At 36.6% G+C, this 16454-nt stretch overlaps 1 protein-coding gene across 3 annotated transcripts in view; it reads right to left on the reverse strand.

Annotated features, from left to right (window-relative positions):
* The window catches only part of LOC136783136 (protein fem-1 homolog CG6966), a 32051-nt gene that overhangs the window by 10383 nt on the left and 5214 nt on the right, over positions 1-16454 (reverse strand). The window contains exons 1-2 of one of the 3 annotated variants that reach the window (XM_066743016.1): positions 10802-12494; positions 6543-10725 (exon numbers count right to left, since the gene is read on the reverse strand). The exons of 1 other annotated variant lie outside the window; for it this stretch is intronic. In XM_066743016.1, the coding sequence (XP_066599113.1) occupies positions 6543-6629 (87 nt within the window). In that variant the 5' untranslated portion in view covers positions 6630-10725; positions 10802-12494. Of the gene's footprint in view, positions 1-4580; positions 5588-6542; positions 10726-10801; positions 12495-16454 lie in introns of those variants that run through there. One more of the 3 variants, XM_066743017.1, reaches the window with a different exon arrangement.

Below are 16454 nucleotides of genomic sequence, written 5' to 3' on the forward strand. Positions count from 1 at the left end.
CTTTTATGCGCGCAAAATTTTTTTTACCAAGCTGCGGGTACACGGCGCGCCAAAAATCTTTTGGCGCGCAAAATGTTGACGTCACGCGTGAGTTAGCACGCGCCTTGTACCCGCGCTTTTCGAAATTTCAACACACCTGCATCATTTCTTTAACGTTTGCGCGTTGACATTTTTTTCCCTCCAACGTTACATTATATATATATATATATATATGGGAACTTTCGACGATTAATCAAGCTAATTTCCGTACGGCGTCTAACTGTATATCCTCCCAGGTCCAACGACTGTATATATACATATATGTATATATTGATAACGCGAGAACTCGGGAAAAAATAAGTAGAAAAAATGGGCAAAAAATGCGAAATCTTCGGCCAAGAACTTTGTAGCTGTTAATTTTTTTGCGAACAATCCTCGAATTATACGGAGAAAACCGAGTATGTGGATTCTGCACTGCAGTAAACTATTTTGTTTTACGAACTTTAAGTGTGTTTCTCGAACGAGGTTTACGAGTGGTCGATCGTTCTACTATTTTCAACCAAAGATACTTCTCCCATTGAAAGGAAAGATTGTTGGAATCATTGAATGGGTTACTATTTGCGTTTACTACGTCGTACATCATCGCAAATTCTTGGTCCAATCGATGAATAAAAAGCTATAATGGTAAAAGAGGCTCTCCATCATTCGAGACATTAACGAATCGCGCGGTGCCGCCGGTAAATCTCTTCCACTTAAAACTACCCAGTGAGAAGCCTGTCGACGAACAGACATTTTTCTTATTTTAGATTTACGTTTGAAAAAGTGTAATCTTTGACGACGAGAGGTTACACAGAGTCCAATCCATCAGGAAAAAAGTTTGCTTATACAAGTCGTACAGGGTGTACCACTCGAATCAATTTGCAACATGGAAGTTTGAACAATTTACTGTTTTCTCATAAAATTTCTTTTCTATCTATATACAATATACAGTACACAAAATTTGCTAAAATTTTGTCATTGAATGTGTACAAAGAAATAAGTATGTGTGCAATATGTATAAATATAGCTTTCTCTCATAAACGAGTTTGTTGTTACAACCAGGTTAATGTACACTGTTTTTATCAGAAAGCATTAATAACAGCCATTCGTATAATTGTTCGTGAAAGATTCAAAAACCGTTACGTATAGAAAAAGCGAAGGATTAGGAGAGTAGCTTGGGGGAAGGAGGGGGGGGGGGATTCCTGGGAGAAACAAGACGCAAAGTCTGAGCGCTCTAAAAATATGGCCGGGAGGGATCGAAAAGGATAGTTTTTGTTATTTGGCGCGTTAGTATTCAGAGAGAAACATCGAATATCCGAGGAGACGAGAATTAAAATTAGTTTCGGTGCGCGATTTACGAAGGTTCGAAAGACCCGTTTTCCCGCTGACGTGGCGTTGAAACCGTTTTCTTGGACGGCTCTTTGTTTGGACAGCGAAGAAGACTAGATTGGAGAGATGCGCGAGATAAAACTGCCTCGTTCCTCAACATCATTCGTCATACTCAACGACGATTTCTAATCTCGTCTATCAGGTGTCTGTCTCATTGTCTCTTCAAACTGCCCAAAACTGTCCTTGATTACACCGAGCCAGTGCTATCTCTCTCTCTATATATATAGAAGATAAATAATTAGCATCCCACTCCCCTCAATTAATTTACACGATAATCAATTAACCATCGCATCCTGTTTACGTCCATTTCTCACGATCAAATTAATTACGACGAACGGTAAATATTCATGCAGCAATTTTCAGGAAAATTTCTCAACTCCCAGCTGTTCCCTCGTATGCACGGAAAATACATTGGGCAGGCGCGAGGAGAGTAAGTGGGTTTCGGGTCAGACGTTAAAATCCTAATTAAAGTTTATTTTCAGGTTGACTTTGGGTCAATGTCAACTGCACACAGCGAACGATGATTTTTTTGGCGATTCGATTAACAGGCTGAGGGATATAATGTATTCGTCCTCGTCTTCTGTTTATTGTTTCGGGTCGCCCAGTAGTCTGCATTGTATTATTGCACTCGTGATAATAATAACAGCGCGCAATCTCTCTCGCTTCTTGGAATTAAAATTGTACACGCGTTGTCACTGATTATCGCGTGCAATTATGCACTGGAGAATCGTGGCACGGCAGAGAAAATTGAGAAAAATCAGCCTGCAATTTGTGGCTGCGTCTCTGCACCTACGTTATAATTCGGCGTCTGGATGTACGGTAATTGCTTTTGCTTTATTACCCCCCTTCCCTCCCCCCTCACCCCCTTAATCTCGCATCCTCTTCTTTTATCTCGACACGTGTTTACTCTCCAACTATACACGTAAATCTATACAAATAAGAAAAAGCTACTTCTTTCGCGATAACCTCGATAAGTTTTCCAATGATAATTTTATTCATCCGTTTCTCATTTTTGTTGGTTAACGACAACGCGTTGACGCAAATTGCGATTATAATTGTCGAAACAGCGATCTTGATCGAAACGAGTTATTTTTAGAGTTTTGATTTCTTCTACTGTCGCTCTGTAATTTTATTATAAATTTTTTTGCAGTTCAACTGAAAAAAAAATCTCCGTTTGTCCGACTGTCCATCTTGAAGACTACTGCGAGGATAAAAGCGTTCGAGGAGCCCTGTTTTTTATAGCAGCGAGTCGACGAGCCTAGAACGAGTGGCTCGTTCGGATGATTTTGTCGAATGAAGAAAAGCGGAGTAAGAAGCTAATTCCATCGACTTCGGACAAAACTTGGAATCGATCGTAACGAATCGATCATTATAACAGTTTTGCTGGAAATTTCAATCTCAGCTTTCACTTTTGATCACGCATTTTTATACAACCAGTCGTCACTCTTACGTTCTGGATGATACACCCATCTCAAAAGCTTACGTGAGAATTGCCGAAGGAATATATTTTAACGGGACAATCAGATCTCGATTAATGGTGGGGGAGCTCGCACAGCTTTGCAAATTTTACTCAATCACAATATCGCGGATCATCTTTTCCGCGTGGAATCTCATGCAAGCGTGACCCGTTTTCACGATGATAAACAGCACGCATGGACATTTTACTGCGTATAAAAAATTGTAATTTTACTATGACTCGTGCAATATAATGTTTTAAAAATTTAATTAAATCGCCCGAGGCAAGGAAAGGATTATCCATCTTTCTTAATAATTTGCCATAAATCAAGCGTTCCCGAAGACTGGAAATTAAAAACTTGAAGGTTCTATTACTCAAGACAAACCATTTTGTAAGTACAGTTTCAGCTCTTCTAAGAAAAATTGAAACGCGAGAATAATCCAATTTCCTTTACGAACCCTGATTGGCTGTTTATTATTGGTGTCAGGCTCGCTTATGGGCCAGTTAACCCCGGATCAAATTACTCGATACAAGAAACATATTATCCTGCTGAATATTTATTTGGAGTGTATTTATAAAATTCAGCATAATTAGCATTTGTCAAATACGAGACTATATTTTTTATTTCGCTATTAATTTTTGAACGGACTGTACCACGGTACCATCCCTTTAGAAATGGGATTATTTAAAATGTAGGGTAATTTCTAGATTTAAGGTTAATTTTGAGCAAAGAAATTTAATGTTTTCTTGGATGTATATATGTGTGTGTGTATGTGACAGGGACTGATGTTTATTTAGCGTCACTTGAGTGAACGAGAGACGGAAAGACGGGTCAAGCTCGGGTCATTCGATGTTTTTCACAGCCGCGTGCATTATCATGCTAATCGTTCGCGATCATTGCACCATTTGCATGGCAAATGCGGTAATAAATTGGGCCCTTCCTCTCTGCAAATCGTCGCTTTAATAAACACGAGTATCGATGAGAAATTTCTTTTCATCGAGCAAACGCCTTTATTCGAGTTTTTCCCATTACGAAACACTCCGCTGCGTGGAATAGAAATTTATTTTCAGTATCGGAATGTTTTATTAACCCTCAAACGACACGCTTGGTCGTCCCAGTATGCGTAAACACAGTATAAACGCGAATTGGGACTTTGTTACTTCAATTGCTTATATAACTCGTTATTTCTTTTAGAATACTTGAGAAAATCAACATTCTTCGTGTTCGATTTTCGACAAACTTGATGTAGAGTGCCATTTAGAGTTTTTTCGATGAAAAAATTCTTGTTTGAAAATCTGTTTTTTTTAGGGATATAGAAATAGAATTGTATTTTACATTAATATCTTTGTTTATGTATATGGTTAAGGTAAGTGAATAAAATATAATTATTTCCCAACCAAGTATATACTTGTACTACTTAAAGTCAACCAGCAGAACACACGTATATAAAAACTCAGTAAACTCGAAAACTACGAAAGGTATCAATTTTTTCCTCATAAACTCTGAGAATTCAAATAATCAGAAGCTTCTAAAAGATACCTTGACAAAAATCGATATCTCTTATCTATACAGAGATAAATGAGTTTCTACCTTCACACTCCACTACACTTTTACCAGTACACCCGTTATATTCACTTTGAACAATAAAATCCACCACACAAAGCCTAAAAACAACCTATAATTTAGAAAATGAATTTTGTTACAGTTATAACTCACCCTCGTAAGGTTCTCATCGAAATTCACCACGTATGCCATTTCTCGATCACGAAACTGTTACGTTCTGACTTTCCCAACTTGTGCGATCATACACGTTACAATGAAGCGCGATGCAACATTGTCGCTTTGCTTCCGCGTTATTGCACGATCAGCGAGGATCCCAGAAGCAAAGAAGAAGGTTCGCCACGCAGAGGACTCAACTTGGATGAGATCGATGAGGACAGAAAATTGGGATGATTTTGTTGTATCACATTGTGTACTTATCACAAAGTGGCACGAAACTTTGTGGCACTGGTGAACTTTTACTTTTCGTGCTTTCACTGAATGGCTTCGATAAGGAGGAAATTATCAGGATGGAATGTGGCTGGATGGAAGATTTGGGAGGACTAAGAGACACCACTGTCTTGGTCCAGACTCTCTTCGTTACTGAAGCTAAGAGGAAATGGTACCACTGTGGTCCACACAGTGAGAACAGAGAGTCTCCGAAAGACACCAGTAGTGGATATCGTGAAAGAGGTATTGTGCACTGTGAGACTCTAATCAGCAAAGAACTTTTACTCTCGAGCACAAGGATACCTTGGATGTTTGCTCGAATAATTTGTTAAAATTATCAGCAATTTAACAAGATAAATATTTAGTCTTATCGGCTTACAAAATTGTGACGAATTAAATGGAGTTTAAGATTTAGAATTTTTTATTTTTGTATTGCATCATTGGTCAAAGTTTACAATGCATGATCGTTTAACAAGGGGATAGGACTGTTTGATTTTTAGAGGGAATTTGCGAGGTTTTTGAATATTGCACGAGGGTGGAAGAGGGATGAGAAAAAGCAGAAGAGACCTTCGAGTGCTGCAGGAAAGGTAGCTGCTACGTGGTCCAGACTTGCTTCGGCACTGAAACTACAACCAAGTGCGCAAGGATCGCCCTGGCGAAGTGAGAGTAGGAGAAAGAAAAGTTTTACAGGGGCCAGACAAGTCCAGGGCCGTAGTTAGTCAATTTCTCCGATACTCGATAATTGTATATGAGGGCACTCAACATTTTGTGTGAAAAGTGCAATAAATATATCATAAGTATGAATTTTCTTTATTTCTCTTAAATTTACAATAGAATTAGAATATTTTAATTAATTACACTATTAATAAACTATAAAATAAAACTTGTATTAAATTTATTCCCACGAATTAAGCCCATCACTGATCAAAGTCTCGCTCTAAAAACTACAACACTACTCCGTCATTCTTCTTGTTTACCGTTTTGGTTTATTAGTCAAGAGGAACTTTAGTTTTGCAACAAGTTTCGGTGAGACACTTTGTTATTTTCTTAACCAATGAATTTCTTAATTAGCGTCTTGAATGGATTGGTGCTTAAAAATATTCTTTCTTTTTGTCATAAGTAATTAATTTTTTTTCATTTACTGTTAGAACGTGCAGGGATTGGCCAGCGTGACGCAGGGCCGTATCTATCGCGTGAAAGTGGTCCTTGGTGAGAAAGGAGGGGGTGCGGGGATAACGGTGCGAGACGAGGGGGGGGGGGGGATCGAATCGCATAAGCGTTTATGCGACCGAACGCCTCCGTGCAGCTTTCTAATTGTTCTTCCTGATCGGCTCTTACCGACTCTTACGTAACCGGTGTCGACGCGCCGGTCACTCGATGCAAAAGTTACGTCGGAATTACGAAGGAAATCGGTCACGAGCGAACGTTATTTTTCCGCGCAAAAATATAAAAAAAATACTCTCATCTATCTCGAATCTTGATCGTTCTTCAATTATTTCCTAATATTTTTATTATTACATAAACGTGCTTTCAATTGTTTTACAATAAACAAATTTCCTTATAAAATTCCTAATAATCTCCACAATTTTCCATTTTGCATAAAATATTACTACTTCTTGAAGAAGTTCATTTACTTGCAGTTATTCCTATTTTAATTATTATACTACTCATTAAGATGTTTGTACGAACCGATTGAGATTTTTTGCTCTTTTTTACAGTGATCCATAATAGATCAGTAGTACGAAATGAAACTAACTCCTGGTGGGAAGATTCCATTTTGCAGTAAAAATCACTATTTCTCGAAGAAACTCATTCATTCACACTTATACTCCTTGTTACAAACGCTGATTGAGATGTTTGCACGAACCAATTGATTTTTTGCCCTTTTTTATCGATCACCATAAAAGACCAGAGTGGCACGAAACGAAAGCAGCTCCTGGTGGGAAGACGTCGTAACGATGGCGTCTCTCGCTTAGATCAATGACGCGTAAACAAGGATTTTCAAGGAGAACAAACGCGTAATAAACAGTGCGATCGACTAGACTCTTGCATAATCCATATCCACATAAGCGCGACCAAATGTACATGTACCACTTTGCAGAGATCACTCGACGACATTGACACCCAACTCGAGGCACACAACTTTTATTATTCCTTCGATCCAATTGGCGAAGCAATAAAATTCCTGCGATTCGACCACTGCTCGATCGTCAAAGGTCGCGTAGTTCCGAGATTGTCAAACGCTTACATTTTCATCGGAGTTAATCGGAATTGAAAAATTAGTTTGCGGTACAGTCGGTAGCAAAAGTGTCTTGATAATAGCGAAGCAGGGCAATCCAGACGAACGAGTCACACTCGGTGCAGTTGAGCGAAGAAATTTTGCACAAACTTCTGCTTACTTTCGCGACAAAATCGTTACGTGGACCTTTGATGAAAGTATTACGACTTAACTCGCTTAACACTGTACAAACAGTAAGATTATTGGTGTACATATATACATATATATGTGTACTACGTGTAACAAGTAAACTAACTCGATTAATTGAGTAAGAGTGATCCAATGCTTAATGTAATACGTTTTATTAATTGCTTACATAACGTTCCCGAGAACAACACCGATAATGCATTGACAATAATTGCACATTTTTCTATTTGCTTATCGCTCAATGAATTAACTATAAAAATCCTCCTCGCGCTTCGCAATTTTACGCTTTGATATCTTTACATTGATTTTTCTCGCTTGTTCGCGGTTTAAATTTTGTAAACATTTGCAGGTGAAGGGGGGGGGGGATTATATATATGTATATAAATTAAATGTTTTTCGAAGGGGATTTTAAAAAGCGATATTGGAACCTGTTGATAGGTTCAGTGGTGTTTAGTAGTAAAAGTTGATCGAAGCGTTTCGTCATTTCAATTGGCTCGTCACAGAGGGATATGGACTGTTAATTGCTTTCGATCCCTAATTGGGAAGAGTCTTTTGCGCAGTCACGCGTGTGTCACGCTTTTACCTTCCGGACCGATAAAAAGTGCATGCGTCAAACTTTCGAATTTGTTTTGAATACAAGACATGACGCATCCAAGCAGATAGCTTGTAAAAACTATAAAACAAACTTCCTTATCACTGGCAAATCAGCAGATGACACACTGCGAACGCGGTTAATCACTTTCTGTCATACATTGTGCATTCTTAACAAAAAAACACTTAACTTGTAAGCGCATTCGCAATGAACGAGGATTTTTGTTCATTTTCTGATGAACTTTTATAAATTAATTGTATTTTTTTGTTGAGATTTTTTTTATTGGTCTTGTACACATGGAATATAAGTGTCCTGGAGCGATGAAAGATCTTGTAAAATATTTATTTTTTGGAAAAATGTTTCAGAGGGAAAAGTATTGTGCTTGAAAAATTTTGTAAGGTGTCTATATTTGTATGACCTTGGGCAGTGTGATAAAGGTCATATATTAAGGTCACCATGAGTTTTTTTAAACAGATTTTATATTGTTTTATTGCATATTCTTGTAGCTTGTTTCAAGAGCTTTCTAAAATACTATTTTTAGGTTTTTATTTCATCCACGAGTTTATAATATATTTTAATTTGAATGTACACGTATAGGTGAGAGTGACCAGGCGTGTGTGCGTGATGTGGACACGCATGCTACTTCCAACAACCCACAACTACGTGGAAACTCAAAATTGAAATATCTCGTTAACGACTGGACAAAATGAGAAAATCTCAAGCAGGTTTTGAAGAGTTGCTGAGATAATTTATGAAAAAATGTGTAATAAAAGATATTCAATTTAAAAAAATCTAGGTGACCTTTGCAATTTAAAACATTTTCCCAATAAATCAATATTTCCTACAATTTTTAGTCCTTTCAATAATTTTTGTTTGCACTATACATATAACTTAATTAGAAGAACGTTCAATTGAGAATGAATGAAGCAGTATATTAATCAAGTAGCAGCATCGCCACAAAACAGTAATAATTTATGCAATCGTTATTATATTAATATACAGAAATAATCACACACAGATATACAAATATTTCTGTCGATTAAATTTTCGATCACTCGACGAAGCGTTTCGAAATTTAGCATAAAATTATCTCGCCTGCTTTTCGAACATTTTACTCGATTCCCGTTAAAATCCCCGCATTATCGGCTAATTTCGCGTTCAGTCACCAAACAGTCGTAAAAAAAGGTCGTTCCATTATGGCGATGATTATTCGCGCCTGCCCCGTCTCCGCAAAACCATATTACATAATTTTTCTAAATTCTCGCGTTTCTTCGACTAATTCGTTAAACGCTCCTCCGGTTCTCCAACGAGAAAGATTGAAATTAAAAGGTGCCAATTATTGCGTTACATCGTCGGAACTCGCGTTCTGACATTGAGATAAAATTGCGCGGCAGCTTTTCTCGTTTTTCCTGGCAAGAAATAACATATTAACCGATATCAAAACTGAGTCGTAATAAATTTCGTTTGCGTCCTACCGCGTCTACACCGGTAAAATTAATGGGCCGTAACATCAATGTTTATCGAGCAAATCGGGAACCGTCTCGATCGATAATAACAATGGCTTTCCGTACAATCGCGTTACTTCCGGAAAATAAATTAATATTCGCTAATTACATACAAAAATAAGTTTCTAATTAAACGCATAACAAAGAATCTGCTTAAAACCAAGTGTTCGCCTTACAATTGCTCAAAGTACAAAACTACAAAACTTATTTAGTCGAATCGCAACATTTAAATGACTTATCTCAGCTACCGAGTAAATTTCAAGTGAATTTAAAACACTCTGCAAGAGAGAACACCTTTTGCTTATACATTTAACTTAAAGAAAACATAATTAACTTATCAACAGAAGGTACTTTTTTCTCCAACTCGAGATACGCGTATGAACAATCGTCTTTTGGCAAGTTTTTTGCAACATTGGCTCGATTATCGGCTTTACAGAGATAAGAAAAAAATGATGAATTATTAACGAAGTCTGGCGACGATCGACGATGCTCTCGTTGCAGAATTTCCTGTCCTCTGCACAATCATATATACATACATATGTGTGTGTGTGTGTGTGTGTGTATAGACACACACGTTATGTTTACAGAGTGCTCCACGGGGACCGGATGCACCCGTGGAAAGCAGGACGCCAACGCAAACCTTAGGAATAAGAATGATGGACGCTCGGACAATCGTGGCAGCAGCGAAACACGAAACAGCTGATCCACTTTCGCAAAATCCCTCATTAATCCTGCGCTTACTGAATTAACCACACGGTCCGGACAATACCGAGTATATCTTCTTCGTTCCGATGCTGCTGCATTTCAGTGTGTGCCAATTCTGAGCCATTTCCCATCACGACCAATCTCACTTGCAAATAACGTACGTCCAACGTTGCACGATTGTATTCATAGTTTGCGGAGTTTCAGTCCTTCCCCCTCGTGGCCCAAAAATCCTTGCAAAATAATATCGGTGGATCGTTGGACCATTGCAGGAAATAGCGCAATGACAAATTTGCATCCACTGGACGATCCTCGTCTTTTTGGTACCTTACACCAAAATTCGACCTTGGAGTATGGACGATCACGTGGTTCTCCAATAAACACGCGAAAATGCTTATTAATCCATTTTCTAACTTCTCCATTGATCCAAGTATTCTTCTTCAGGGACAAAAATTCTTTTTATCTACGTAGGAAATTCCTGGGAAATTCCACTTAGTCACTCTGATACAGAATTCACTCCAACTTCGATCCTGGAGTACATAATCTCTTCCTCGTAAAAATCCTCAGTTTTTCCTCCTATAAATACACCTCTTATCCTGCTCGATTCGCTCTCGTAGAGACTCTTACCAAACCACGCGTTGTGTTTACCTGAAAATAATTAAGAACGTTAATCTTTATTTCTCGTGAACGTGTAAATTATTTGCGAATGATTTTGCGAATTTACCTCGTTGGCTGGCTGTTATTTATGGTTACGAGGCTGCAGGGATCGATATGATTGCAGGCTTTTCCACGAAAATCCTTTCGCCAGTGAAATAGGTGGTAATCGACGAAATTTGCCAGTTCTCTCGGCTTTTTTCTTCTAATATCCTGCACTCGTTCAACTATCTGGAGCATGATGGCAGAGAAGTAAATGAGACTGGTATTACGGTAATATGGTTATAAGGTGTTCGTTGCAAAAAGCAACGACCTATTAGTTAACCGGTGATACAGGCACATCGTCTCTTCAGCTTTTTTTTATTATGCAATATAGTCATATACCTTGCGCAATCTTGACACTCGATTATCCACCGGTGAAAAGGTACTTTATACACGGAAACGATTCTTCTTAAATCGATCTTGATTCGATCACAGACTTTCGCTACTGATTTACACTCGATGATCATTCTTTTCGGTTGTTAATTGTATTATTCCACTAAAAATCAAGTTTTTTCACTAGGCAATTTTTTAGTCAGTGTGAACTTCACAGGCAGTAGTTATATATATATATATATTTCTGCTGGAATTTCACGTTCCACATTTTCCTCGATGGAATAACAGAAATTCATCTCAATTAAAAATTAAATTCTCATTAGATACGACAGGATGAAGCTGAACTTCGTATGCAATACAATATTTATTTTCCTATTGCACAGAAATTCACGTTTCGCAGCAGCCTCTTCGCGGTAATGGCACGAGGAAAAAAAGCGCAATTTGCAAATCAATCGAGACTCGGAGTGATCTGAACAGAAAACGAACAAGTTTATTAAGACTGATATATCGCACATCCACGGACATACGTGGATCGGTAAATTGCATTCAAAGTAAATTGAGAGTAATTTGTGCTCCACATCAACAATAATTTATCACGCATCGTGTAAATAATTCATAAAATTGATCGCATAATGATATTTCGTCAGATTACTCGATTACATTTTTTACAAAAGTGTGTTCAAATAAGTTAAATCAGTTTTTGTAACAAAACCTCAAATTTGTTCCCGAATAAAAATTCGATTACTCGAGTTTACTGCTCAATTTTTTATCCAACGATTCAAATTGTTTAAATATTCAATAATGATATTAATTTTCCCTCGAATTCTCCATTTGTTACACACACACACACACACACATATACAGTAAACGTTTGAATACATCAAAGCTCCATAATGAAATTCGCGTCCAAATTTCTTCCGCCGTTTTATTGACCTACTCGAGTAACAAAATTTGAGATATTGCGTGACGTAATGCGTTTGAAAAGGGATCGAGTTATATTTACGAACTGCAAGTCGCGTATAATTCAGTTTTGATTCTAAAACGCGTATATAATAGACGCGAAATAATTTATGGAACGCGACGACTGATAAATTTAGATCTATATAGCAAAAAGAATGCATCGAGCGATTTTAAAGAGCAGCGTGTATATACGAGAAGACAAAAAAATGATTTCCCCGCGAGTCTCACTGACGTATTTCATATTTTCTCGGCGAATAAATTTTCAATTCGATGAAACTTATTTATACAATGTGCTGTTAGAAAAAAAAACAGGGAGTGCTAGGGGGACTTTGATCTTCTTTACAGTATAAATAATGGTAGCTAGGGGACGGATTAAAAGCCTATTAGACTGAGAGAATCTTGTCAACTTTTCATGTGCTCGCCTTTTCCAGACTGCCTGCGGTTTATCCTCTGCATATTTCTGCAAAGTAATATTAGAATTTAGCCGAGTTGAATGCACGTTAGTGGCTGTAATGGAAAATAGTCTTGACAAAAATTCATCGAGTAGAAATATCAATAATAAGGTTGGAATTAAATAATTATTGCTGGTTTTAGTTTTTTCATCTACATTTCGAAATATATTGTAAAAGTTTGAACGATTGAAAGTATAGGAGCGTAAAGGGTATTGTACACTTATTTGTTAAAATGAGATATTTTGCAAACGGTAGAGTTAAGAATTTACGAATTTTACGATTGCGTTTAATTTTCTTCGAGTCTCGTGGAGAGGTATAAAAATTATTTTCGTGGAATGCATTATTTTTGGAGAACGGTAGAGAGAGAGAGAGAGAGAGAGAGAGACAATGACCCGCTTAGTCAGTCATTGCTTTGTTCGAGAAATCAGGCGTCTGGCTGGCAAAAGATCGGTTTAAAAGTCAACGTGTCGACACGAATCGAGTTCCAGAGCGATATATTAATATAACTCGTATTGAACCTTGCGAATCTCGAAATCATTATAATGATATATCTTTGTATAGACGATTCTTGAATAATTTCGTGAATTTTCTTCAAGATAATCAATCTTTGTATTTTTCGTGTTTTCCTAATCCAATTAAAATTATTATTCTGATATATTCGAGTGGAATTTCAGAGATACAAGAAAATAAATATATATTTTATAATATATAATATAAAAAATGCTATTAATAGAATCATAGCACGTTTATTTATTTTTAAATGGAAAAAACTCTTGTGATATTTGTCATTGAAGAAAGTGCAGCTTTATAGTAGAACAATGTATAGAAGTATAGTCGAAGCTACGAGGATTATTGCTCCAGTGCGTCGCAAGAGAGGAGGGATTTATTGTCTCAGTTTGAAAGCTTTATTTAAAAGAAGAGTGATAGCGAAGGGCACTCGAGGCAGGCAGCCTTATCGATTTTTCACCAGCTTTGCATAACCTGCGATCAAAAAGTTCTTTCTACCCAAAGCCTTTGAAAGAATACGTTGAAAATCTTGCCATGAAATTTAAAACGTGACAAATAATTTACATGAATAAAAAATGACTTAAATCAATTTTACATCGAATAATCGCACGATAAAATATATTTTACTTGAATTTAACAAATATTTCATCGTATAAAATTGAATTGAATTTATTTAAATTGACCTGCATACGATGCAAATAATATTTATTAACGCTAAGTGAAATATTTTATTATGAATATTCAAAACAGAATTAATTTGAATCAAATCATATTTTTTACCCACCATAGTTACACAATTAGTTCATATACATAAAGGTATCCAACTAGAACGCACAAAACTCTCTCTCTATTCAAACAGTTATTTAATCTACGTAAAATCTTTTTATTCGCCCCGTGCATACCAACAGAGCAATATTAAAGCGTGACTGTACAATCATATATCTGTGAACTGGATCAATATTAACTGTTGACAATTTTTCACATTTTCAGTGAATTTTTTTCGTACATTTATAAGCACTTACAAATTCTCGCTTTATAACATTTGCATTGCTATTTAAAAAATCGATTTGGTAGAAATCGAACATGAAAATTATCTGGTTTAATTAAAAAATTAAACTGAGAAATATATACACAAATAAATCTAGACAATATTTAACAAATCACGTTTACAAAAACTACGTTCATCTTTAAAACTGTTTGAATTTTCTCGTGTTACAGGAAAGTCTGAGAAAAAGATTTGTCAGTCGTTGAGAAGGAAGGATATAGATAGAAAGAGAGTAAGAGCAAAGAGAATCTAAAAATACGTTGAAATTGTGTCGCTGAGGATGGCAGTTATTCTCTCGGTCGAAATTCGACTGACACTGCCTCGTGATGAGTCTACGATTCCAATGAATCCTCGAGTTTCAGATTATTTATACATATATATATATATATGTATGCTGTAAAATGTGTGTATATTTCCTTAGCTCGATTCATACGTCAAAATTGCTCGTGTTTCACCCTTCGATTCCCTTCAATTTCACTCGCAGTAGCTTCTCAAATTTTCGGTCCAAACTTTCCTCCCACTTTGTGGGAAAGACTCCCTCGAAGTCTATGCAATATGTTATAAGGATCCTGCGAGCAGAGGTCCACGTGCTAAATTGGATGGATTTATCAAGATCGTGGAGTGACGTAGCAGCTCATTTTACAAGCACGTGTTCCATGACCATGAAAACACGTTTTATCCACGGTTTCTGCGTAGTTTCCCAATAATGTTCACCTCCTGTTTTCTCTTGAATTTCTTCTTGACGATACGTTGCTTCTTATTCTGCATTTATACACAGTCTTGTGTATATATGTATGTATATAACTGTAAATTGCATCGTTGACCATCATCGGGTTGATGGTATTATTGTTTCTAGATAATACATATTACAACGATTCGTTCTCTGTCATTCTCCTAAGCCTATTTGCCTTGAATTTTATCCTACAATTCGCACACTTTAATCTCAAGGTCGTTCATCTACCGTTTTTACAAAAACACTGAATTTTCGAGAGAAAACTGTTTGCAGTCTCGAATTTACATTAGCAGCTTGTAATTTACTTTCTGGTTTTGGTAGCCTTGAATATATAAAGTGTATTTGAAGCTGTGAGAGGTACTCTAGAGTTTTTGGTTCTTCTCAAACGTTTTTACACGTTTATTGGTTCTAACGTTTCTATCATAATCCTGTAGTGTTATGAACGTTGGATAACAATCTTGAATTCACTAAGAATGTTCTTGATATTCGTTATAAATAAACGTTACGTGTGCTGCAAGGTGGAAGCTATTGAACTTTGGCAATAATACTGAATATCCAATATAATTGTTAAGAATGAAAATATCTATATATAAAAGTCCAAATCTCTATTTGTAGTGTTATATCTAAGATAAATTTGAGAAGCAATAATGTAAAAAAATCAGTGTCGAAGGCAGGAGTCAGTTACAGGAACAAATTGATTTAGCCTTGAACTATAAGTCATTATGCAATTGGTAAGGATACTAGTTGAATTGATGTGCCAGTTTGCGCAATAGCTGCCCACCTTTTAACTAAACTGACCAAAGCAAAAGGAATAGTACAATGAAGAGTAACAGTGGCCCGAACTGGCAGCAGGAACTATTGAAACATTAGGAATGCGAAAGTGCTCTGGTTAATGGTGTACAATTTTATAATGAATGTGTATACTTGGCTAAACACGAGCAAACGTTCAAAACATATTATTCCTAGATCGAGTGTAAAAGTGGATCGCACTTTCTCTCTCTTTGAAATTGATATGGCTCAATGACTCAATAAGGCTGACGTTCGTGCCATTTGAAAACGCTGGATACATTCTCGTAAAGCACTTTCCTTGCTGCTTTGATGGGATTTCCATGTGAACTTCAGGCTTCACCAACTTGACGAAATTAATGCGCTCGGTTTACGTTAATCGATTAAAGCCTTGTAGCTTTTCGCACCTTCTCACCATTCTGGCTTCTTTCGTCGAATTATTTTACCAATGAGTCTTTGTCAGACTGTACAAAAATTTAGATAACACTCTTATAAATCTAAGCAACTATTTTATCACCAAGATTTTTAATTAATATCACTCCTCAATTAGACGTTATGTTTTAATTTTTCACGCTGTTGATCACTGCGATGCAAGTTCATTAGAATTGTTTCCTCAATTATGGTACAAACAGCTGACTCCTCGAGGAAAATACAGTGCGAATAATTGCAAGCCATTCGAGACTTTACGGTCTATAAATTTAATTTATTCATCGCATTGATCCAAAGTAGCTTCGTCGACGATAAAATACACAGAGATAAGAGACATTTGTACACGCTTTTCTCATAATAGTTTCTCAAATTAACAAAATTAACGATAGTGCTTTTTGGTATTATCAATACAGTTCGTTTTAAGTATAATATAAAA

Source organism: Prorops nasuta, unplaced genomic scaffold (assembly GCF_024137725.1).
Source record: "Prorops nasuta isolate Cenicafe-Biocafe unplaced genomic scaffold, Cenicafe_Pnas_1.2 PNAS00032, whole genome shotgun sequence".
In the NCBI taxonomy this organism is placed as follows: domain Eukaryota; kingdom Metazoa; phylum Arthropoda; class Insecta; order Hymenoptera; family Bethylidae; genus Prorops; species Prorops nasuta.